Source organism: Rhamphochromis sp. 'chilingali', assembly GCF_963969265.1.
Source record: "Rhamphochromis sp. 'chilingali' genome assembly, chromosome: 1".
In the NCBI taxonomy this organism is placed as follows: domain Eukaryota; kingdom Metazoa; phylum Chordata; class Actinopteri; order Cichliformes; family Cichlidae; genus Rhamphochromis; species Rhamphochromis sp. 'chilingali'.
Genome location: NC_137929.1, coordinates 20,874,117 through 20,900,943, shown reverse-complemented (window position 1 = coordinate 20,900,943; position 26,827 = coordinate 20,874,117). Strand labels below are relative to the sequence as shown.

Genomic DNA, 26,827 nt, shown 5'->3' with positions numbered 1-26,827 from the left:
ATATCAGTACCATCAAGTTGTTATTATTTAAAATGACATTTTCTAAATCAGAAGCTAGCCCTGGCAAGGGCATGGCTTAGTGATTCAGAGTTGAGGGCCTCTTACCTTCTCTTTAGCCCGGAGTTCATCAAACATGTCCTGGATCTCCAGTTTCCAGTCCTCCTGCAAGGAGTGGAACGAATCCTGCGGCATCTCTTCCTTCACCTGCTGCTCCAAGGCCATCAGCTGGGCCAGGATGGAACTGAAATTGGGTCTGCGATGGGGGTCCTGGTCCCAGCACTCTGTCACACATACAGGGGATACAGTGAGTCACAGGGATGCAGTTGGTGCTACACCAAAGTGACGTGCATATGTAGCTGTCCAGAAGTAATGGACCAATCAGAAATACAGAGCGATTAGAAACGTTACAGTTGGGGGAAAAGATCAGAGGTTACTTTAACTGACAATAAGACGACAAATTTACTCATTTCTAGGACAGCTTCACATATTTTGAGCATTTTCTTAAAATCAAGGGACCTGAAAGTCCCTCATTCATTAATTTTAATCCTCAGACAAAATGAAAAAAAAAAAAAAAAAGAAGAAGAAGAATTTCATCATCCAACTGAATGCCGTCACCTGAGATTTAAAGACTTAAAATTAGGTCAGATAACTACATGAGGCGTATGTCTTTGCACTTATTACATGTAATATTGAACAAGTAACCTGCAAAGCCTCTAACTTTTATTTACACATGTTTCAGGCACTTTGTGTGAGCACAATTTAGAGTCAAGCTGATCACTTATTCAAAGTGTCATGCTTAATTAACTTGCTGCGGGGACTTTTGCATAATTTGCTTCTAAACTTTAGGCATTACAAGAAGATCAAAAACCAATCCAATAATTAATTAATCCTCTGAGGTGGCTACTGGTTGTTTTGTGCACTGATCCTGACTTAGGAAAAAACAAAAAAAAACGACAAAATGACATCAAGGGAAAGGGAATCCAAGTGTCTACTTTTCTGGACCAGCTGGTAGCTTGACAGCAAGCACCCAGGTGGCATTTCTTCTTACTTTAAAACCAAAAAACAGAAGATAAATGGGCACAAATGTATTGCATAAGATGGCTTCTGCATAAAACGCTTCCTCTCAATGGCCACGTTACTGACAACATGCAGGGATTTGGGGAAATGGAAAAGAACGCGTGCTCGGGACAGCAACCTGATGGCACGCTAAAGTCCTGTCACACCACTGAATCGAACGCCAAAATTTCGTTACATTTCTGCAGGAGTGTACCACCTGACATGAGCTGCGCAAAAGGTTCGGGGCACGTGGAAGGGATGGGCAGGGTGAGCTTGTTGACGGCGACTCCATAGGCGACAGCGAGTCCATCGATCCCTCTGTAGGGTGCCTCTCCTGTTAGCAGCTCCCACAGCAGAACACCATAGCTGGAGGGGAAACAAGCCAGACAACGAGGCATGACACAGTGAGCTCGAGCCAAAATTAGACACAGGATGTTGGAACACTTCATTATGTTTACGCTGCATATACCACTTATATTTACATTTCTATGTGATATCAACCAAATTACCGTCGCATTTAAACAGCAAACAAAACCTCTAGGCTTGTGTGTTAGAAAGAAAATGATTTTTTTGCCCCCAAGCTGCCATGTGAGGATGTTTTTCTATCTGGAAGCTGTTAGTGCAAACTACATTTCATTTATTTAACAGTAATAGCGAACAACGATCAAAACAAGAAGAAGATTAAAAAACTCACAGCTAGGGTGTAAATGGACTGGTATTTATGTGCAACCCCAACTCCAAAACAGTTGACATGGTGTGTAAAATATAAATATAATACAGAATGGAGTGATTTGCAAATCTCATAAACCCAGAAAAGAGAAAATACACTAATTTAAGAAGAAAACAGTTTTTAGGATTTTATTTTGAATTTGAGTTGGGACAGAGCCATGTTTCCCACTGTGCCACATATCCTCTTCTTTTAACAACAGTCTGTAAATGCCTGGGAACTGACAAAACCAACTGCTGGACTTTTGGGGGAGGAATGTTGTAATCTTACTCGCAGTGATGACATGAGGAGACCAAACAACTAATGTCGCTGTGAGTTTGGAGTCTATTCATGAGGTAAAAGGCAGACTGACAACCCGTTCAGGGGTAACACATTCCTGCCTACGGCCAATTTAGAACCAGCAGTTTATCAAACATGCATCTATGGACTTCAGAAAGGAGCAAGCAGAGATAACCAGAGAACCCACACAGCAGGCGGGGAACTTTTCACTGCTCTTCCGATGAGCAAATGAGCTGTTCTACAAGTTGAGCTAGACTTACACTAAGTGGGATATGAACATTCAGCATTAAAGACATTTTAATCTCGTGTACCCAGACAAGCTACTCCCTGCTGCAGCCTGGAGTAGACAGGAAGAGGGAGGAGCATGTAAACGGTGTTGTGGATAAAGTGGTATAATTGAGCTATTTCGACCAGCGGTGGATAAAATCAACACACCTTCTGAGAAAACAAAATTATTTAAAGAATAATTGATTAAAATATGTTTCAGCTTCAAGAATTCAATACCAATTCAGTATACAATGACTTGCAAATCAGTGCATTCTGTTTTAATTCACGTCTCAGGAAAGAAGGTAAGAAGAAGGTAAGATGATAACTTTTAAATCCGGGTCATCTTTCATTCCAATTCATGCTTTGTACAGCAAAGATTATCTTTTATACCTTCTCTATGACAGCGGTGACAGAGAACCAAGAGGTCTTTGTGCAGTGGAATATTTCTGCTTGATGAAACACGTGCTTACATAGCACTGTGAACTCATGCATGCAAAACTTGCGCAAACACAAGTACACAAAGACACACACACACACACACACACACACACAGGACTTTTGAGCCCACACAATGGGATCAGCCCTGTGTCCTAAGAAGATGAAGTGTGGCGTAGGACTTGGATCTCCCACACTGTCAATTAGCCCTCGCCCGGACCTGACTGAACACACACTGCAGGCTCACTAAGTGGAGAGCGCAGGCCGCAGCCTTTTTTTATTTAGTTCTTTAATTACAACTTCCACACACTGTGACTATGCAGAAACGCCGCTCGCCGGCTCGCCCCGAAGCGGTCGTCGTCTGCGCATGGTGGCTTTGGAGACGAGCGGCCGTGGACAGATGAGAAAGAATACAAAAACAAAGATTAGCCTTCATTTCTTCAGAGCGGGGCTGCCTGCCTGTTTGCTCGTTTCACCGGTTTCCAGATTCTGCAGTGAAATTTCACTTTGTGTGGGTTTGCAGTTGATGGACAAAGGCTATGGAAACTGCCTGCCTGCTGAGCTGGTTTCATATAGGATCTGTATGTAGAAGTTCACATCTATAGGATTACAATTAAACCACAGCACATTAGAGTTATCATGCTTTTTTTTTTAATAGTTTTATCTGTTGCTCAGTGAAAACATCCCTGCTGCCTTATTCCAAATGCAAATTCATGTACTGTGCACTTCAATCACAAATCCCCTCTCAACAAATCACACAGTTGTTTAAGGCATTATTATAAAACCACAAGCCATAATCAAGGGACTCTGTGTAGATGTGGCCAGACACACACACACACACACACACACACACACACACACACACACACACACACACACACACACACACACAAAGATATTCCCAGATAAAGGGCTGCGGTTAGGTCGGGTGTGTGGCCTCCTTCTCCGTCTATACTGGAGACAATGGGACAGTGTGCAGCACACATGTCCCACAACAAAGCACAGAGCAGCTTTTTGAAGAGACGCCATCACATGGTCGTGGCAGCCTTGCTGCAATCCATCACTCTGTCCCTCCATCTCTTCATCACAGAGTCTCCCACTATCACTTCTCTGTTCTTTCACCCTCTAATTCTAACCCATCACTTTGTCCTTTGGACGACAAGTCTACATACACACAAAGCTTCAAAAGACCAATTTCAAATTCTTCAACAATACCAACAGAAAACACGGACATATATGAGCTCCTTCAGTAAAGTCACCTTGCCGATGATTAAACTGCTAACGATTTTAAGGATTTTGAGATATCTCAAGTCTCCTGATACCTCCCTTTCCTTTTACCAGTAAATTTCTTGCTGAAGCTTGCTTGAAGATTCATTAGCTAAGCTTGGCATGAAGGCTGTAAAAGCGGAAACGGCTAGCCTGGAACAATGCCAATTAATTAACAATAAGCTTTAGCCATGGTGGTGGGTGGATGTTATAAACTTTCCACAAAGCAAGGCTGGGCGCTTCCCTATCCTGTTCTCCTTTATTGCTAAGGTAAGCTAATAGCCTTCAGGCCTTCCTTTATATATACATATATATGAGTGAGAGTGGTTTCCCCTAGACTGGGTGCTTTGGGAGGATGGGTGTTACTCTTCACCTTTAGTTTTAGACAAAACAACACTTGTCAAGAAGCTTTTCTTGCACTTTAAGTTGGCCAACAAGTTGTGGGAGTCATCAACTCCAGTAACACCATCCTCTCCTCAGCTACTCCCTTCCCTGATGTGCTCCTCCCTGCGCTCTCACTGTTTCGCGCAGGGAAACTAGAGAAACAAGCCTGACAATGACTGATTGCAAAATGCAGAAGAGACTGTGACACTGTATGAAAAAGGTGAACTTTTTGTAGTAAATAAATCACTTTTTAATTTTTTGTGTTGTGTGAGTAGGCTGGATGGCGAAGGCAATGGCGGCAGACAATCTTTTGTTAATTTAATGTCTGCAGGAAACTTTCCAATCATATTTGCTCAAATGTAAAACTATTCTTGTGAGGTGTTGAGAATTACATCATCTCTTTTCCCAGGCCACAACAGTCTTTTAATAACAAACTGTTTATAAGGACACACATTCACAGACTTACCTCCAGACATCACTGCCTTTGGAGAACGTGGAGGACTTGATGACTTCTGGCGCCATCCAGGCATAGGTGCCAGCGGTGCTCATCTTTGTGGTCTTGTGCCATTCTCTTGCCAGGCCAAAGTCTGTAATCTTCAACGTCAACCCCTCCATACATTCATTTTCTATGGGCTCAGCCAGAAGAACTTCAGGAAGACGATGTAGATGGTAGGTAGAAAGGAAAGGGTGGGGGGGGGAGACAAATTAATAAAAATGTTTACTATGCAAGTCGAGAAATGTGTTTTGGTTAAAAGTCATTGAAATGCATCGCTGCAGAGATGCACTTGTCTTGCTAGTAGCAGGGGAAAAAAAGACAAAACGTCACACTAAACTGAGCAATGTCTTCAATACGCACATTCACACATTGTCAGTTTCTTTTTCACTTCCTCTTCCTCTTATTTTAGGCCTCTAAAATTCAAGTCGACAAACATAATTTGCTTCAATTTGACCAATCGATGGAACTACATAAACCTCTGCCTAGTTAGACTGGCAGTGGTAGGTGATTGGCAGCGTACACAATACGCTATATAGTACGTTAGCACGTCAAGCTGACCTGTGCACGATTGGGAGCTGGGCCAGACTGTCTCCACCCTCAGCTGAACTGAGCTGTGCTGTCAGTGAACTGGCTCGACATGTTGGCCACATGAGGAAATATATAGAGGAAGCACCATTTCTAAAACAAATGTGTTCGGTGACTCCAATAAAGAAGTATTTCTTTTAGGAGCTATTATGATACCCAAATTAAAAGTCTTCCAGCCTTTCTGTTTTTAATCATCCCCCCCATTAAATTTTTTATCCTCAAACTAGCCTGTTAGCAAAATCACCACCGCATTTCTTAAGCTAGCTCAATAACTATTCTCAAATTTAGCCAGCTAGCTCCTGTTAGCTAAAGGAGCAGCAATTATATACTATATAGACTGTTTTAATAACAGTTAATGATATACACTTTAAACAATATCAAACCTCTTTAACTGTTAAACCTCGGGCAACTACTAAATGGGTTATCACACAGCCAAATACATTAAAAATACAAAATTGTTCTGTATAACCAGCTAACGTTAGCTACAGCCACTTCACTTTGATACTTAACTAATAAAAATGTTACCTATAGAAATAATTATTGGCTTATTTTATATTTACTGCATTTTATGCAGCTTCTTATTGCCAAATTCAGAATGACTTACATTTTCTGAAATCACTCACTACTCACTGTATAGAGGGCCTGGATGCATGGTTAATATTGCGATACCCTGTTAGAATCACTTATCCCACAGAGACTTCTGAAAATAATAATTTATAAATGAGCAAGGCCTTAATAGTTGCAGTAAAATGTATTTTCAATTCAATTCAAACACCCATTTCTTTTATGCTGGTGCTTTTGCCTGATGTGGATCAGTTTTAAAAGGTGCAGAAAGAAATGATAAAAAATATCTCCTTCAGCCTATTAGATGAAGTGCAGCATTTAAAAATGCCATCGCAAGATATTTATTTGCACAAACTCAACAACTCAAACTCAAAAAAAGAAACATCTTTCATCTTGCTGCCCTTACACACAGAAGAGCATTACAAGAGCTCACAGTGTGCACCCATCTCAACTGCACAAACAAAAAAATATTACTGCAATATTGCAAGTAAAGCTTATTCCTGTATTCTATTTTCATTAGTGACACTCATTTTTCCAGCCTCTTATCTGGCGCCTGCAGACCGCCATCTGACTGCTGAGCTACAAGTATGTTCAAAGCAAGCAGAACCCACAGCTATAAGTCTAAACAGCTCTTTAAAAGATGTAATCTTGTGTTTTTCCTTACTGGCTACATATAGCATTACAGTGTTCATATTAAAGAGAGCCAAAGTAGATTATTGAACGTTTTAGAATTTAAATAATACTCAGACGTAGGACCTGTTCCGATATTTCGTGCTTTAAAAATATGATCTTTTTTTCCCCCCATTTCAGACACACAAAAAATAAACAGATTTCCCTGACATTTATCGTGTGTAGTTATTTATTTACTCATTTATGCTGTGCCCAACTCTGGTCAGATGATTGCTGTGTTTCCAAACACGAGTGCAACCAACAGGGAAGTGGCAACGTGCCCTCTGTTAGGAAAACTGAGCAACATTAATGCTCATAATTTAAGCGGTTTACTTTTTTAATTTTTGCTTTTCAACTGTTGCAAATGCTGATACTGATAGTTCGGAAAAAGCTAATAGCAGCCGTTAATATCAGACTGTCAGTAATGTCGGCGCGCTGATAAATTTCTCGGCTCTATTAAAAAATATCTTATCTTTGATTTGGTCAGTTGTAATTTGATACAGAGGAAGCTTCCAGTGGGTTCCTGTTTTTGTCCTCTCAAGTAAATTAGGTAATGCACTTTCCTGTCAATCCAACATTGATTTATTTAATATAAGGCAGCACTACTGTTCCTTATTGCATTTATCATAGTTCTGTTCATATAGCCTGTTTATACTGCGTCTACATACATATCGGCTGACATATCAAAATATCGGAGCATTGGTGTTAAAGGTTCTGGGCGATGTGGGGAATTTCTGTACATGGGTTTTAGGTATTTTCATAATGATGCTAAGGTGTAAGGTTAAAATATTAAATACTTAATTATTATTAGAAAATGGTCAAATGTATATGCTTATTTATTAAAGTATGTGTTGTATATAGATGGTGGAATTGAGGTAAACTCACCTGTGAGTAAATAATGGTTTAGTCCTATAATAGCTGAGAGTATTTAAGGCTGCCATTTGTCATTAGACACCGATTTGTGCTGCTGCTTGAAGGCTTGACCTGGCATTCATTATCCACGGAGTTATATTATATGTGGACAAATAAACACCTCTTGTTTCCAAAGTACTCTGCCTCAGCCTTCATCTCCAGCCACAAAAGGCCACTTTGTTACAATCGGTATTTGTACAGAACCTAAAAACACCCATTTCACTGGGCTCTAATTTTTAAAGCCTAAAATGTCCAGTGAATTGCTTCAATGACACTTTGTTTGATAAATTATCTGAAACTTTGGCTTTCTTTAATATGAACATAATGTAATGGTCTAAAGGTCTTTTAGTTCTCTGTTTCACATAAGTTCCTTTTTTACTTTAGATTTATGCACACCTGACAATGTTGGTAAAAAACTGTCCTTATTGTTAATGCCTGTGTGCTTATAATGACTAGTGTATGTGTGCATATATTAGAGCAGGGCGATATGACCATAAATATTTATCACGATATACATTTGAAAATTTGCGATAACGATAACTGACGATATAATTGACACTAGACAAAATACTTTACAACTCCTCAACTTTATTAGTGCAAAAAAAAACAAAAAAAACAAACATAAATGTATTTTCACTTAAACGAGCAGCTGTTTTTTTATGTGCATTAAAGTTATATAAAACTTTAACAGTGCAAATGCAAATTCCTTGCTGACAGTTTAAACAAAAGGCATTTCCAGTGGAAATTGGCCGACATGTCCTCAGCATAACCATGTATAATATCCACAAAACCTAAAAAGGGGTTATGCACACACAACACGGTAATATTATGTTGAAGCACAGTACGTATCACTCCGCAAGGCGCCTGCCTACGGTAGCCATAATGCTCCGACAATCCATCAAGCGGTGCCGTTTTGTAGCTTAGCAAAGTCGTACTAAAACATTTGACAGATTTTCAAGCGCCGTGTACATAAAATCGTTTCGAGGTCAGTAAACACAACCAGAATTCATACATAAGGCACACGGGATTATAAGGGGCACTGTCGATTTTCAGAAAAATCAAAGGATTGATTTTAAGTGTGCTGTATTTTCCAAAAAACACGGTAATAACGACGGCCCGCTAGCATGCTCTACCAAAAATAGTGCTCTGTTGTGTATCTGACAGATGAAAGCCAAACCAGTTCCACACCACTGAAGTTGCAGCATTTTTACAAACCGATTCTGGTTCATCCGTTTCATTTAACGATCCACTTTCGCTCTTCTCATTCTGCGCGTTTCACCCATATTCTATCGCGATATTTAATTTTCCTATCGTTGCCCAATATTACACCGATATTACCGTGTAGCCCAGCCCTAGCATATATCTTCAGTATTGCCAGTATGAGGATATTATATTTTCTACATGCATGAATCTGAGGTATATTTACGCTTCAGGCAGGGAAGAAGGTGCTCAATCATAAGAAAGCAAATGTGTGGCAGGTTCTTATAATTGCATTCGAATGCAATTATAACATGCAGTATAATTGCATGGAGTATAACTAAAATAACATGTAAAACACTCAGTAACGCACAGCTTTTGACCTACACATTACCAGAACTCTTCATACTGGGATTGTGTGAAACTCTAAGCAAAGTCAAAGTATAAAATGCAATAAGTTCTATATTTTGTTAACCAGTCAGTGTCAGGAAATCTTGCAGCACCGAAAGCCTCGCCAGGCAGGTTTCTATGAAAGCAGAATATAAAGCTGAGGATTTCTGTCGCTGCAGTGTGACTCTGTATCACATGTCTCAGTGAGATCGGCAGCCGTGCCTCTCTTCCCCTTTGCTGGCAGAGTGGGCATCGCTTAGGGCAAGGCTGGCTGTCAAACTCAGGGAGGAGAAGCAGCAAAGAATTTCACTTATTATAGGGAAGTAAGACTCCAACTATTTGCAGTCACTTTCCGACTCTCTAGGCTCGGCTCTCTTTCCCTTTTTTTCCTCCCCTCGACTTCACTGAAAAATCTATTTTCTCCTCTCTCTGTTTTCTTTATCCACAAATATATGAATTTTTATCATTTTCCAGATATAAAACCGACTCTCGCCCTCCCTCTCTCCGTCTCTTTTGTTCAGACATCCTGTGCTGTGCCTCGTAGCCCAGAGGCAGCAAGTTTGACGTCACAAAGGAATGCATCACAAGAGGTTGTGTTGTCTGCTCTGTGTGTGAGAACATTGGAGGGAATAGGAGACACGGTTCTTTCATAATGTACTTGCATGACAAATTGTGCTCCCTGGTCATAGAGACACCATCCACAGCCGTGCATATTATTTTGTCCATTCTGTCTGTAAGATGATGGGTAGGTGCAAAGCAAGACGATAAGTTGAGGCTTTTACCTTATATTCTTATAGACCGAAAGCTTTTTAAATGGGGGGGGCTTTAAAAGCATGTCGACCACCAACTTTTTTGCTTAATTATCGACTTCTGCCTCACAACGAAGACCCAAACAATGAAGTAGCAAAAGAAGCCAACAGCCAAAACAAAAAAAAGCCTCTACTGCTGCACATTTAACCTTTCTGCAGAAAATCAATTTCTGTCCATTCTTTGCCTGAGTCACTGTTTCTGTCAATTCCACAGGCCACAGGGAGGGGTGGGGGTATTTACTGCAACAGGCCCTGATCCCTTGCTCTACTTCTTTTGTCCCACTGCTGGTCAGCGTCTAGTGAAAACAAGCCCTGGTCAGTCACCCCCATTTCCACCAGGATGCTCGATCTCTGTGCCATGACCCTACTTCCGGGCAGTGACGTTGATATCTGTCTATTAGCCTGCTCTAACAAGGATCTGGCTTTTTTTGAAGGGGGGAAAATAAAGTTCCCACCGACGGCTGCTTATTGCTATTTTAGTAAACAGAGGTTAAGAGGGGTCACATGGCTGCAGACACAGAGTGAGACAGAGCAGCGGGAAGTGTTGGTGCTGTGAGGGAGCGAGCAGAGGTGTCACAGAGAGACAGAGTAGCTGACTGTTGATTGTTATCATATGATAGAGGAACATGGGGCACAGCTGTAAGTGGCTGGGCTAGAAAGCAGAGCTATAGATAACTGTGTACACACACACACACACTACATTTGCAAAACGATGCACACACAGGCACTTAACACACATTTGCCACATTTGCTTTTTAGCAATATTCCCAGATGCACACAAGCATTCAAATATGAGAAAAATGTACACACACACACACACACACACACACACACACACACACACACACACACACACACACACACACACACACACACACACACACAAAAATTAAAAGGAAGGCATGAAAACACACCACTGAACTAGTTCACACAAACAAACCGAGGTGCAGAGTAAATCCCACGGGTGCGCTACGACAGGTGGACCAATCATCAGCCCTTGACACGACACCAGTCCTCAGAGTTGGCGGTCACAGGAATGAAGTCATTTATCCAATGGAAATGAGGGGGAAACGAGATCTATGCAACAGATCATTTATTAATAACTTTTGATGACAAGTAAAGAAATTTTTAAGATTATTCATGCGTCCACAGTTTATGAATTTGATGTCTCACTCTGTGTCACATTCACTTGAAATCACGTAGGAGCAGGTTAGCAGTAATGTTACGACTTTTACTTTACACAAATAAAAGTATAAACTATACATTTCATTCTAGATTCCCAGTAGCAGTGTCACCATTTATTATATATTGTGCAGTAGGGAGAGAAGAAGGCCAAAGAAGTAGTCATTTCCAAAGTCTGCATGTACGTTGCAGCTGCATGGACGATATGTAGAAACTTCTAGACTGTTATTTAGCAAACATTCCATCGATTATGTGATGTTAACAGGTCTGAGCACAGAGGCATTCTGTAGGGGGGGGAAAGTAGGCATGAATCCATCACAATCCTGCAGAGATTTACTGCAAAAGCCAACAGGGCCATAAATTAAAAAAATACATAAATAAACAAATAAATAAGTAAATAAACACACACACCAGAGCAGAGGTGATAGACGGTTTCATAACACACACAATAAACAAACAAAACTTATGCACATAAATGTGCTTGCACTTACAGCTATACTCAAACTCACGCGTGCACACATGCAACCACACAGAGAAACAAACACACGAAACAAAGTCTCAGCACATGTACACATGACATTCTTCTTCCACTTCCTGATCTGAGGCAGAGTGCATTCACAGTTTAGCTCCTGTTCGGCCATCCTCCTCTGACCACCACCGTCACACTGACGGCAAATGGCGTGCTAGTCAGCTGCTTACTGGACACCGTGTGGCTAAACGCCGTGTCCAAATCAGCCACTGACCCACATAATAATAATTGTGCTGCTGATATCTTCAAAACTATGTGAAGCAATAAATTCATTAAGAAAGGAAGTCTACAAATAAATTGTACTGAACTAAAATCATAACATGGAGGGATACGGGAGTGCTTTTATCTACCTCCCCTGTTGTCTCCCATATTAATCACATTTTAAGGAGGTGTGTGAACCAAAGAGGTAAAAAGAGCAGGAAATCCAGCTCTCCTTCAAAGGATAACGGCAAATATCACGACTAGATCGGGCTTGCCCAGTCAGAGTGTCTTCCTGATTGAGAGGCACGAAACCAACAATGTCACCACAAAAAACACCATGACTGTTCTCCATGGCAACGGCACTCTGTTTAGCATTGTTTGTTGTTCAGAAACAAGAGTGTGTCAGTTGCAGACATGACTCCTACCAGCGGTGGCCTAGATATGATAGCGGCTGTGGGAGTGAGTCAACTCTGCAACAGAATCCCAGAGTCATGGCTTTTTTTCAGGGGTCTTTCCAGCACTGATTAAACATGTGCTTACCTGACTGATAAAGGCAGCGGTGCCTCATGGACAAATATGGGCTATTATACATTCCCCACATTCTTCACATGGCATTTAAGAAATACGGCTTCTTGTTCTGCTCACATTTACTGACATTACCCCAGATTTACTGGCAAATACTAATGGGAAAGGGTCTCTTAATATGCTGTCACAGATTAACCATCAAGCCTATCAAAAAACATGTTGCTTTGACTTTTTGTTGTAGTCCAGTTTTCAGTAGAGATGCACCAGTTGCAGTTTTCTTGGCCAGTAAATTGACAGAGTATACAAACAAACATCTATTTTTATTCAATGCAGCAATATTATTTCAGATTTTTATTTTATTTTTTTAAAGGTATTAAACTTGATAATTTTACCCAAACTGCAACAAGTTATAGTGTCTAGGACTGGAAATAGAGTGCTACTGGACTCTATTACTTTATTACAAAGTTGGTGCAAAGCCTGCTTGCACCAACTTTTAGGTATATTTTACCTTATAGAAAAAAAGCAGGTGCAACAAATTTATATAACACAAGAAATGTTGGTCAATTTATATCATTTCGATGGGCATTTATAACTTCACTGGGAAAAAAAGGCCACCAAGCCTTTTCTCTTTTTTCTTGTTTTCACTCATCTCCATAATTTTCCTCCTCCCTGTTTTGATCCCTTGCTCATACCGAGGCTGCGGTTTGTGGTTGGCTAAATACACTTGTCTACCATAGCTATATGAAGCAGAATGTGTTATGAAATTTACTTTGTTTTTCATTGACAGTATTGTTTCATTTAGTTCGTTTTTGAATTTTTATTATTACACTCAAATAATGACAAAACAGGATATTATTAGTTATCCTTTATGGATCAAGTGTTTCAAAAACTACTATGAACGGAGCACATTAGATCCACCACAGCTGCTAATGTAAACTGTATTATGCGACGTTTGAAAAAAAGGAAGTTTAGCAGGCATAGAAAAATTCGCTAAAGTGGACTTAAACAGTCACTGGCAGGTACTGACATACAAAAAGCAACGTCTGGCTTAGGCTCACGCCCTCGTCAAGGACACTGAACATACAGTGCATGCAGCGACAAAGGCTATAAACTTTCACATCCAAAAGTCTGCCTCTTCACTCTGCACCTCACTTAATTATCTTCTTCCCTATAATTCCAAACTGCAGCTACATCTCCATCTCTCACCACTTGTTCCTATGTATGGTATGATTCCTCACCCCTGTTAGTTTCTGCTAGAGTTGGACTGATAATTACCCGAGGATACTAAGCCGGCATTGACTGAAAACTCGCGCCATACTTGGTGTGCATTTTTTTAAAAGGAATAATAATCTGGACAACACAAAAAAACTAATTCTTTTCAACAAAAAGCAAAAAGGTCAAATGAAAGAGTGCATAGTATCGCTCCATGGCCAAAATTATCTGTGCTGGTCTTTAAATGCCGACATCGGGTCGACCTCTGTGCTCTCTCTACCTTCCTCCCTCTCCCTCCTCCCTGCCCTGCAACCCGTAGGCGAGGGGAGAATTCCGGCAGGGTGGGGGCTTTCCCCAGGAAGAACGGGAGCTTTGTCCCCTGAGGGACGAAGCCATAGCCTGACAGACAGTTTGGCAAGCTCTGACCAGGCAGCGAGCAAAGGAGAGAGAGAGAGAGAGGGAGAGAGATCGGGTACAATCATAGTGCAGATGTCAACTCACGACGAAACTGGCGCTCATGCCACTGGAGTTTCGCCTTAGCTCAGGGGTGCATTCAAAGTTGCTCGCTGAGCGCGAGAGTTAAGCAACGTCAGCAGTTTAAACACTAGGCCACAACTAACCAATGTGTGCTGTCCGTCTGAGGCGGCACATCTTCCTTATTTGATATGTGTAAAGATAAAGTTGTGATTGATGTGCACTTTTGGTTCACACACTGCACCACAGGGCTGTCATTAGTAAAACCTGAATTCCCTGATCAGAATGCACTCATGCTATCACTCTGTATGGCACCTTAAAACATCACCCATTTCCTGTAAGACGCAAATCACGCTCAGCTGCAGAGAAATATTATATATAGTCATGATTAGTTTGACAACCTAACTGCTGTCAGAGCCTTGGTGGGGAGGATGATGTTTGCAGCAGTTTGGGGAAAATCAACCCTCGCGAACTCATCCAAGTAAGTTGGAAGATAATGTTGGTGAACCTGTTGGTTTGCGACGTTTGCCCTGTTAGACTTGTTTTATAGGGAGAGTCTTAATAGATAGATGCAAACCCTGAGAGCGGGGTGATGTAACTTCTCAGAGGGAGGCAGCCACGTCCCCTTTAGCATGTTTCTGTTTTTACTACAGGCCATGAGAAGGAGTCAGCCAGTTAGCTAGCTTAATTTGTAGTTTCATATCTAAACTGAAACTTATCCTTGTTTTACATCTGAATTTAAAAACCTTTTAACGTTTCTATTCATTGAAATTACAGAAATAAATTGTCAGAACAAAAATATCACTGCTAGCTAAAATCTTTAAATAAATATAACTTGCATTCATGAAAACTGGGTAAAAACATATCTTTGAGAGATTAAATTTTAAATTCACTAAGCCTAAATAACTTAGAAGTTGGGTTTTTTCTGGCTCACAATGGGCTATTAAGGGGGAAGACTAGGTATCTATCAATGCACCGTAGAAGCAGTAGCGCTACCAGAAATCTATCTGCCGCTACTTTATGTTCCAAGTATTTTGTGACAAATAACTGAGCAATATACAATTATTATTTTACCCATTACACCATATTGGACTGCAGTTTCTGTTCTGCAGTCCAGCCTATGAACCTGGAGTAGCTCCGCTTGCTGTAGCTTCTGGAAGTGGACCTAAAGCATTCAAAGATGGAGTACTGTCAGCAGCTCAAGCCCAAAATGGTGAAGTGTGAGTTCACCCAACAGCAGGAGGAGATCCTCTTTGGGAAAACAGCTAAATTAAACTGTGGTTGGCTGTGACAGCAAAAAATGGCAGGAGGCCAGTCAGTAGGAAAAATAAAAGCTGCAAAAGGTCTGGGGCTAGCTAGTTAGCGGCAACTGAACTTTCTAAATAAGGGCAAATAAATCCTACTAAATGGACTGCGAATGGTGCCAGTCTCTCAGACAAATAAAGAAATTGCTAAAATAAGTAAACAGATTATATATATATATATATATATATATATATATATATATATATATATATATATATATAGTCAGGAAGCTGTTAATATACTTAGCCCAACAGAGTAGAGCTGATGTGCTGAAAACAAAACCGATCAACAAAACAGTGTTATGCTTGAGTAAATGAAACCCCCATTAACAAGTCTGCTTTATGCTTTTCTAACAAATGCTGGAAATCATCCACTGGCTCTGGCTAGACCTGTCTGGGAGGCACCAAAATGCATCTATGCAAAAAAAATAACTCTAAAAGAACTTCTGAGACAAACTGCTATTAATTATTAAAATGACACACACGCACACACTTTTCTGGGGGGTAAAGAAGAAGAACGCAAAGAACAAAATCTTGCCTGGCTTCTTAAGCATGTCTTTAAGCACATAAGCTAGAAGCGAATCATCATGAGAGTTTCAGTATGAAACACACCCTCCAAAACAAATACAAGGGAGTATTCTGTTTCTGGGCATCCACATTAACGCTGATGAGGGGGGTTTATAAATGATTCCCTGCGCCAGGTAACTGCCTGTGAGTGCCTGAAAGCAGTGACTTATTAACAAGCATCCAGAGGTCCATGGGGTTGAAATTTAACCTACATTACAGCCATTTCATCAGAAGCTTAAATGAGGTTGACCCCAGAGGTTTTCGGGTCAATGTAGGTGGTGGTGGGGGAAAGGAATTATGCTGGTGGTAAATTTGATTAATGAACCAGAGCCAGCTAAAAAATATATATATTATGTGGATTCTACAGTATAGATATGCATATCCATAGAGCCCCTTTTTGAAAATATTTAACAATTTAAGGACTTTTTGTTATCATTTACAGCACACGACCAATCGGAGACAGTAAACACGTCCATTGCCAAAGTATTTTCCAAGCCACAAACTGCCATTAAAGAACCACATTTAAACTGAATTCAAAACCCAAATGTAAAGATTTTGTTTAAGGGAACTAAAAGTTCTTTTAGTTGTTGAACTTTTTTCCTACCAACTATATTTTGACGGCTAGTTTAATCTCCTTTTAATATTCTAAGTATAAACTGTTGAAATTTTAGTTGTTTAAGGGAACTAAAAGTTGTTTAAGGGAACTAAAAGTTCTTTTAGTTGTTTAGTTGTTGAACTTTTTTCCTACCAACTATATTTTGATGGCTAGTTTAATCTCCTTTTAATATTTTAAGTACAAACTGTTGAAATTTTAGTTGTTTAAGGGAACTAAAAGTAGTTAAAAAAATTACTATGAGACAATGAATATAAAATGACACCAGCAGAGTTGACACTGCGACAATAAGAGCTATGGCATAGTGTTGTTCATCCCATCTTCCTGTTTTGCAGATAGAGATAGTATAGGGCAGCTAAAAACTCCAAAATTAAAGCAAGCTAGGTCATTTTAGAGCTTTTGCAAAGATTGGCGGTCAGATGACTGAGACTGTTGGGCTGAAGTGTTGAAGGCTCAAATGTTTTCAGAAGTTAACCCAGTGTTCCTGCCAAGTCCAGTGACCTGGTGTATTACAATACTGGCAACAAATTCTTCAGTGCCTTAGTCACTCACCATTAGGAAAGGGTTACATAGCCTCAAAATTATATGATGATATGAATTTGCAAAAATATTTCTCATGATATAATAATCTGAAGTGTGACTCAACATTGTAGAGCATAGTAGTATATCAAGCATCACAGTATAAGTCAATGGTAAGCACAAAGTAGTCTAGGCAGTTTATTCCTGGAAATATTAAGTAACTGTTTCGCACTTACCAATATCTGAAGAGACCTTGTAAGAGCGCATCTGATGTTAACACAGGGCTCTCAGACATTCCTGGGCTTGACTTGTTTTTGCACACATTAAAGGGATGATATTTTATATCTTGTAAAAATGGTACTAAACAGGCCTTCTGATCACAGGAACAGGGAGTGCTCTGTATAGTGCCTCACAACAGCACTATAGCAGACTGATACTGCTATACTAATTGAGTGCAATGTTGAATTCCATCATGCTGGTCAAAGACAACACAGGTAACGATATTTTAAGTGGAAACCCTGCAACTAATAAGAATTCTTTAGAACTGCAAGCCTAGATTAAAAAAAGCAAACAACATTTATGTATTATTATAAATTTAATCTTTCAATTCCTTAATTTCTTTTATCATATAAACATGTTTTAACCCATGCATTTGGTTTCTCTTCCACAAACATATCTTATGATCTGTGAGGTGAGAAAGAGGACAAGCTGAAACTATATTTCAGACTGGAGAAGGGGAAAAAACAACAACAGATTTCAGTCTGGCTGAGTGCTGGAAACATCTCTACTTCCTGTGTGTTCTGACCTTCCAGTATCTGCTTTTATTTTCTTTCTGTTTTTTCCTCTTCCTCCCCTGCAGTTCTGTTGTTTGGCCCCCCTCACTCATCCTGCTCGGACTACACACACAGAGACGTAACTCTGCAGCCTTCATGACTAAGCGTGGGCGTGCAGTCATTGTGTGGGTCTGTCTCGCTTTGCACCTACAGTACGTAGTGCATAATGCATGTGAATACAGAGGTTATATGGTGCAGATATATACAGTAACAACTAAATACGAAATGCCGAAACAATGCACCGAGCAGCATTTTAATTGAGACACCTAAAACTATCTGCATACTAATTTCATATGCTACCATTCAGACCACCACACCATACAAATCATAACCTGAATATTCTGACTGCAGCTATTTATGTGCACAAAATTTATACATAAAATACTAAAAGGAGATTAAACTAGGAGTCAAAATAGTTAGTAAAAAGGTTTTAATGGCAGTTAAAACTGAAGGGCTAAGAAGAACAAAAGAAAACATACTTAATAACTAATAACTCACACAGAACACTTAATTTTAAGAGGTAATTGAACTCAGGATGTGGTTATCCTAGCTTAGCACAATTCTACATCCGTCAAAGTAACAATAAGATATTAGTGGAAGTCAGCAGTGCTAGTACTTTGCTTTTGTCAGAACAAGGCTAGCTGTTTTAATCAATTTCCAGTGTGTATGCTAAGCTGGTCTAATCAGCTCCTGACCTGAGGCCTTTCTCACTCACCATGTGTAAACAGACCTCTCTGCACTGAATCATACTTGTTATTAATCTCTGGCTCACTTCCACAGCATGTCTTTTATCATGTCTTCCTTCTCTCTCCCCAACCGGTCGCAGCAGATGGCCGCCCCTCACTGAGCCTGGTTCTGCTGGAGGTTAAAGGTCCTGTTAAAGGGCGTTTTTCCTTCCCACTGTTGCCAAAATTCTTGTTCAAAGGGGGTCATATGATTGTTGGGTTTTTCTCTGTATGTATTATTGTAGGGTCTACCTTACAATATAAAGTGCCTTGAGGCAACTGTGGTTGTGATTTGGTGTTGTATAAATAAATACATTGAAATAAATTAAAATTTAATTTAATGGATAGGATGGACATTGATAAAAATCTTACGTTGTTACATAAAATGCTCAATACTCCCCAAATAATAAGAGCCTACTTGTGGTGGTCATTTTGAGCTGCAGATCTTCGTGACCCTCTTTTTGCCCGTCATCAGAACAGAATCGCGCCTTAAGTCTTTCAAAATATTTTTCAATATTTATTTGGATGTACCATCAAAGTTAAGGAATAAAAGTTACTGTTATCTACTTTTACAGGAAATTAGCAGTAACTAATTGTTCAAACCCTGTCAACCTAACAAGTGCTTTGTGCGGTTATGTGACCAGATATGTATCAGAGATTGACAGCACAGTGTTAAGAAATGAGACATCTAAGATAATGTGACTGCATCACTTTTGGTAGTTTCATTAGCTGTCAGCGCTAACCATCTGTGAACTCACAATTGACTCCATTCAAAAATTTGACAATTTCTAGCACGCAACTGCAGTCTACAGATTTCAACAGAGTGCCATGTCACATTCGCATATAGTCTCTCTGGTGTGTGTGGGGGGAAAATGAAAGAAAGAGCAGACAAGTGGTTGTTTTAAACAGTAAAGAAAATAGAAAATGTATAAGTGGCAGTGTGTTGTTTTTATGTTGCGGCCCACATATGGTAAACAGTGGCCTGGTCATCAGATATATTTAGGAGTCCGTTAATATACCTGGGCGCCCTGCCCAAGTAAAGTCTGAGTCTGGGAAACACCGTGCCCCAACATGGCATGAATTTATTTTGAATCTCATCCGGAGGACAAGAAAATGGTCAAAATTCAACCTGGAAATGATCAGTTTCTGGAAGCTTTGATCTAAAAAAATATTCGTATTTGCTCTAGCTTGAGAAAAAAAAAAATTCAGCTCAAGTCTGTCCTCACATGTATGAGTCTCCAGATCCAATCTGCTCTTCATTATAAGCCTCACTGGATTGAGCAAGGCTGTTATTTCCAACAACAGCACAGGAAAACAAAGCAGTCAGGTAGCTGCCTAAACTGCGCATCGGGTTAGCCTAGCAAACTCCCCTCTGCCTTATCGCCCACTGACACGCACTCTGAGCCAGCAGCAACACAGCTGAGCTCTACCCCTGGTGACCCCCGCGCCGTTCCCAGTCAGGACGCCCCAGGCGTCCCTCGGATATGCCAGTCAGCAATTGGCACTGAAGAGGCAGCCACGTTTATGGATCCTTCAAAACGAGGCACTTTCTGCTCACTTCTGAGGTTACTCTGTCTGCTGAATAAAAACAGTTAGCATGTGCTAAATTTTCTCTTCTCGGTAAGGCAGTTAAGAGGGTTGAGTGCTAGACTCTGCAAGTAATTAAGTAAAGTTTAAAAACAGACACTGTGCAACTTACTTCACGCTATGTATTTTAATACTGAAATATACTGAAACTAAGCTGATGTGACAGCTTTGCTAAGCATCACAGATAACACACACATTTCTCATTTTTACTTTTAGATGATTATGGTTCATTGCCATTTCTATGCATTTCCCAGAGACTTTGAGAAATTAGATTTATTCTTTTCCCCTGTGTTTTTATACATATACATAAAACACTATAAATCAAATCACTATTTCTGTCAAGCTTTAGGGTTCTTTTTTATACCTGAGATAAACAGGCTATAAACACATTCTGTACATATCCTCAGTACAAATTCAATAAACCTTCAAATGTAAACAAAGAAGAACACAAACAAAACTGAAGTATTCACTGAAATGTGCTCCACTTACGCTCCAAGGGAGGGAACAAAGAAAGAAAGCACAAGAAGTGTCACACTGCTTCAATAAAGTGTGCAGTGGGCTCATACATGGATCAGACTTGCAAATTCACAACGGATCCCGTTTCAATTGTCTTTCTACTCACCGTGCAGAGCCAGGAAAAAACAACTAGGAAAAACAGATGTGGCCAATGAGGGTTAAATAATAATCAGCTGCTTAAGTCCAAAATATTTGGCTGTGGTTACTGGTATCGTTACTTGTCATAGTATTAAAGGTAACTGTGTGACCTTTTTGACTGACATTTGTACTGACACAGGGCATTCTGGGTATGTAGGTTGCGTTTGGCTAAGCCAGGGGTGGGCAACTCCAGGCCTCGAGGGCCGGTGTCCCTGCAGGTTTTAGATGTGTCCTTGATCCAACACAGCTGATTTAAATGGCTAAATTAGCTCCTCAACATGTCCTGAAGTTCTCCAGAGGCCTGGTAACAAATGAATCATTGGATTCAGGTGTGTTGACCCAAGGTGAGATCTAAAACCTGCAGGACACCGGCCCTCGAGGCCTGGAACTGCCCACCCCTGGGCTAGGCCTTCCTAAGAAATGTACCTGTCCATGATGTTTGTGCTTCAGTACTGCTGAGAGAAGTTCTAGTATTTTATTAGTCTGTGAATTAGTGCGTATCGGCAGGTGGATAATCTGGACATGAAGAATCAAGTTTTTGGATGCAGGTTGTACACATCATTTTATAATACTTGGTGCCCCAGTCACGTATGTAAATACGGTCGTTTCTGGCTCCAAAAAACCAACATGGTACCAACCAAAGGACTAACATCAAAAGGTACAGTCAGCCATTTTTGAGTTTGTTGGAATGTCTTCCAACAAATTGATGCATTTTTCTAAACTGAGAATAGTAGCGGGTGCTGCTTTTCAAAGCTAACCTGTTTCAACGCCATCTTGAATACAGTGGCCAAGATGGACATCACCATTCTACCTAATCGCATTTCACGTGTGTAGCTAAAGACCAAACACATAAGTAGTATGCCCAAAGCAGAGGAGAAGAGAATTCACAGGCATCTACCTGTTGTGTCTGCAATGACAAAAACAGCAGAAATATCCTCAACAACTCACCTCAGTATCATTGTCATCAAACAGAAGTGCGTTTCAATGATTCATTAGGCCTGGATACCTGGCACAGCTGAGACAGCAGACTGACAGCCAACGCTCGCTACAGATGATTGGTGGCCAGAGTTGCTTGTCCTACAATGGCCATCCTATCAATCTGTCAATCCTTTCCGTGTCCGGGCCGGGTGAGGTTTCCCGTGTTGAGTCAAATTAAGCCGCAGGCTCCACTCCTGGATCTGAAGGTATTTTTGTTTTTTAAAACCCTGACGTCTAGCAGTGAGACTTTACGTACTTCAACTTTAAGACTTTAAAAGTGAGAAATCTCGACAAAATCAGATAAATGTCTCCAAGTCTTTTGCTGTGACAAAGTCCATTCATCTGATAGTGTCAGAAATTTTCCCTAGCTTTCTCCATCATCTCTTTCTCACTAGACCGTAAAACACAAACAACACCTCTGTAAATAACATGCAGTAAATATGTGGTAAACACTTACTGCACTCTCACACATCCAAAAGAAGCCAGTTCGCTTCCCTGACCGACCAATCAGAAAATCTAAAGTCAAACCACTGCCACACCGGAGTGTACCGAGGGAAGCATCAAATTATAGCATGCTATTAACATCACTGAGTAACTAGTTTGTGCAACGTTAGCAATACATGGTGGAGATTTGGAATTTAATCAATTATTGATTTTACTGAACTGCAGGTTAAAGTTAAATCTAGTGACAGGTCACCACTAACGGTTGAAATAAAATTGTAGAGGCTTGGTGCCATCATGTTGGCCACTGAACATTTGATTTAGTTTTCAATACTAAGGAAGACTGCACACTAAAAAGCACTAATGAGTAGCTAGCAAGTAATGTAAAACCAGTACGACGTACGTTACAGGTATTTAAGGTACCTAGAAGTGAAAGTGAAACATCAAACAAGTCCTGATTGTGTTCGACATAAATGCTTCTTTTTTAATGAGAGAGCGTGCTGTGTGTCAGTAAACTAGGGCATGGGTTAGATACAGGCATGTGCAAGTGCTGCATGATTCGGTATGACACAGCTTTGTGTGAAATTTAATCTAAATGTAATCTAATTTAATTTAAAAAATGTATGATGTAACAAAGAAGATATATTTGGTCTTCTCTGCGTGTAATTATAAGATGTGGTAATATTTGAACATGAGGAAGACTGTAAGACTGTAAAACATGTAAATGTATCTGCAATTTTGCAAGTGACAAAGTATTTTTGGAAAACAGGATGCTGGTACCACTTGTGATCTGCATGCAAGTAGCGTGCATCAAGTGCTTTAGTGAAACGGGCAACAGCTCAGAAACAGGCTCTTAGGAGCTCCAGCATCTTTCTGAGAGGATTGCCAAACATGAAAGCAGCAGGAATCACCTGGAAAAAGCACAAAATTTAGGCTCGCTTGGCAGTGAAATTATAGTGAGATTGCTCTGCATTTCAAACAGGGAACTGAGCAGCTAAAGGCAGCAAGACAAGGTGAGCAGGTAGGTGCTCAATGGGATTATCAGCCTAAATTAAAACTGTGTGAAACTGTCCTGCCGTTTTTTCCCCCATTGAACATGTAGCCTGTGGAAGCACGTCTCTGTTCACACATGCCCTACACCATGTGTGGCTCAGCTCGGCTGTGTGTAGTCGAGCAGTGATGTAGAGTGTGAGATGAAAAGGGAATTTGTGCAACAATTTAAGTAACATTTATGACAGATCAACATCAACTCAAGCTGCTACTAATTACTGATTTCAACAGAAGACAACATAAATGTTTTTGCACCCACAGGAAACCCACCGAGGCGCAGCAAGGACATGCCAGTGTCACACAGAGAGGCTGCAAAGTGACAGTGCAAACCACTGCACCTCAGATTCCTCTGTGGTTTCACCAAGAGTCGAAGATTCAAAAGTATTCACTTATCTGTAGTACAGGGGTTCGCACTTAAACCAGGGTAGGGCCTTGCTTTGTGGAGCTGGGTGTGTATATGCACTCCTGCATCTCTTTTGCTTTTACATCGCTGTTAAATAACATTAAATAAAACTTTGCACTACTAATGTGTCATATGGTGGATTTGTAGTCAGAAGATGTCAATCGCATTTAAGCATAATTATCTGAAGATCCACTAGCTAAGAGGCCGCTTATAGTCTGTCAAAACTAGATTCTGAAAAATGCATTTAACTTTAACATTTTTACATTACGCTGCAAAAGTTGTTCAGACCGACGTCAAGAAGGGATTTCCCCATTGAAATTAGTCCGTAGAAATATAACACTGATTAACAGTTTCCTCTGCCTCAGGTTTGTTATTGGACAGTGAGAAATGTGCATACGTGAGCTGTCTCAGTTTCTTGAGTCATAAACAATGTTACTGAAGCCTTGCACACAGATTGCACTGAATGTGTGCAGGCACGTTCCTGTCTTTACCTCTAACATTAATCTAATTTGATAAGCAAAAGCCCTGATGTATTAAAGTGTCACATGGCAAGATGTTACTTTTTTCTCAAGACCACATTTTCCCTTCTACAGCTTGCCTTGGCAGCGAGTCCTAAAATTGCTCCATTAGGAGGCTATTATGCTTTATCAAGGGATAGGTTTCAAGCTCTGTTTGCTCTGACTGACAGGTTTGCTGGAAGTAGCTTGCTCGTTCCACCTACTGCTCCATTCTGCTGCTGTCCTTGACACAAATTAGGATAGTCTGGCACTCGCTACAGCCAAGAAGGCATCTGTGACTATAGTCTCATGAGCTGAAGTCAACAAGAAATTAAATAGCTCCACAAAATTAGTATAAATTCTTCCCACATTCCCAATAGTGAAGTGACGAGCATGCATTTAGCTAACAAAATATTTGACTGGCAAGCTTTTCTTTTCTTTTCTTTTTTTTTTTAAAAAAAACAAAACAAAAACACAGGTGCATGTTTGGACTTTATCGCGCGCTCTCATTCCCTCCTCTAAAAATTATCTGCACCATCAGGAAAGCAGACTAAAAAGTCTAAATGGCCCTCATATGCCCTGCAGCCACAAAGAGGAACGGTGATGTGTAAATGCAGTGCTAACAGGAGTGCATTTCACTACATGCATGTAAACGCCATACACCCAGCCACCCAGCTACCCACCCACGCGCACACACACAGAGGATGTTTTGAGTGTGCTGCAGTGTGGGCACCGGGGGCCCTGAATGAAAAACATGCTGGTAGAGGACATGTATCAGAGGTTTGTCCACTTGTGGAAAAAAAAACATGTTGATCAAAGATCCAACTGTGGCTTCTTCCTGAAAACGGGAACTGTGAGTTTTAGCACAGCAAATGATTAGCTTGACACTTTCCTCACCGACTCAGCTAAAGCCTCTGCAGTTTGATGGTGCGTGGTGACTCTTTGGTATATCAGTCCGCGGGTGACACTTTGAATGAGCTTCTTGAAAGCCAACAGATTGAGTTTTACTGTAGATGAAGAAAATATGTTGCTGCTTTGAAATTTTAATCACAGAAATGTTGAAACGAATCAATATTTTTCATAGAATCGGAAAAAAAAGGTTCTATGTGCAGCGTAAAGGATGTCACTCGTAATGATGAGCCCACACCCACACATTTTCGGTTAGCCATCATCCACTCTGTTCCACAAGGGTGTAGTCGTGCGGTGCCATGTTAACACTCATAACATGGTTAAGGTCCGTCTGCTGTCTCTTCTTGATTTGGTTATTATAAATACTGATAAATCAAGAAATAGCCAATATTATCCCATAATATCAACCTGCCAATAACTCGATGGGGCTCTAACTCAACAGTCTAGTAAAACAGAAAAAATGCAATAAAAGCTGCAGTGATATGAGAGGCATTGCGAACAGGGAAATAAACCCTGAAGTAAACCTTATCCAAACGGATAATCTGATAAACTGAGACCTGAATGGGACAAAAGTGTCATCCGCTGTACCGAGAATTGCAAAAATTACGAAACCCTGACACACTCAAGAATTAACATATTTTTACAGGGTTTTTTCTTCCTTTTTTCCAAGAGAAACGGGGAGCAGGAGAGCTAACTGTACTGTTTCCCAAAGGTAAACGGTAAAAATAAGAAAGTACTACTGCTTCCCAGGGGCAAATGCATGAATTTTATTTAGTCATTACCCTGTTTTCCTCTGGAAAAAAAAAAGTTGTTGATAAAAGTTACACCTCTGACTGTTTTCTTACCAGTGGTTTTATAACGGGGCAGGTTGCGGTAATGTATCATTAATTGAGTTGTTGGTGGCTAAATAGGCAGGCGTTTTTCAAGACAAAGCTTAGAAGAATGAATAGAGGTCTTAAATTTCTCCTATTCTGTGTTCACATGTACAGGCTGGCAGCCGGGGAACAACAAACACAAACATAAACGTATGGTTCTAATTAGAGATCATGTTAGCAGTGGAAATGCAGAATAAGGAACCCACCATTTAGCAGCTAAAACGACAAATCCTGGCATTAACTAAGTTATTAAGCTGCTTAATGTGCGACTAAGTGACCGATCCAAGCCGCAAGCCGATGTTTTTGGTAGCTTAAGCAGACAATGAAGGTGTGAGACAGAGACAGGTGCTTGTTTGTAGATAAGCAGCATGGATTAGCTATAGAGCAATGTCTGCGGCTTTGAACCACTGTGCTGGTTATTAGCCAGTGATTGCTAAAGATGTCGGTTTTTTCATAAAGACTTGTATACAAAGCCCTTAAACCTAACCACAAGACGCTAAAACACCAAAGTGCAGAAGGTGTGAAAACTCTTCGGACGTGCAGACGCCAGAGTGAGAGACAGGAGATGCTGCTCCACTCTCCGGTCCCCACTTGCATTCAGTGGAATTCCAGTTATGGCCTCTGGCTCTGAGCCAAGCGCCCCACCATGAACTCTGATGCTTCTGTTAAATCAGCACCTTCCACCCTACAATTCACAACAGCGATACAGCTGC

General features: G+C 40.5%; 1 protein-coding gene across 1 annotated transcript in view; it reads right to left on the bottom strand.

Annotated features, from left to right (window-relative positions):
* The window catches only part of LOC308409023 (mitogen-activated protein kinase kinase kinase 11), a 47,481-nt gene that overhangs the window by 16,686 nt on the left and 3,968 nt on the right, over positions 1-26,827 (bottom strand). The window contains exons 2-4 of the mRNA XM_080901543.1: positions 4,881-5,061; positions 1,274-1,422; positions 106-281 (exon numbers count right to left, since the gene is read on the bottom strand). Of these exons, the coding sequence (XP_080757669.1) occupies positions 106-281; positions 1,274-1,422; positions 4,881-5,061 (506 nt within the window). The remainder of the gene's footprint in view (positions 1-105; positions 282-1,273; positions 1,423-4,880; positions 5,062-26,827) is intronic.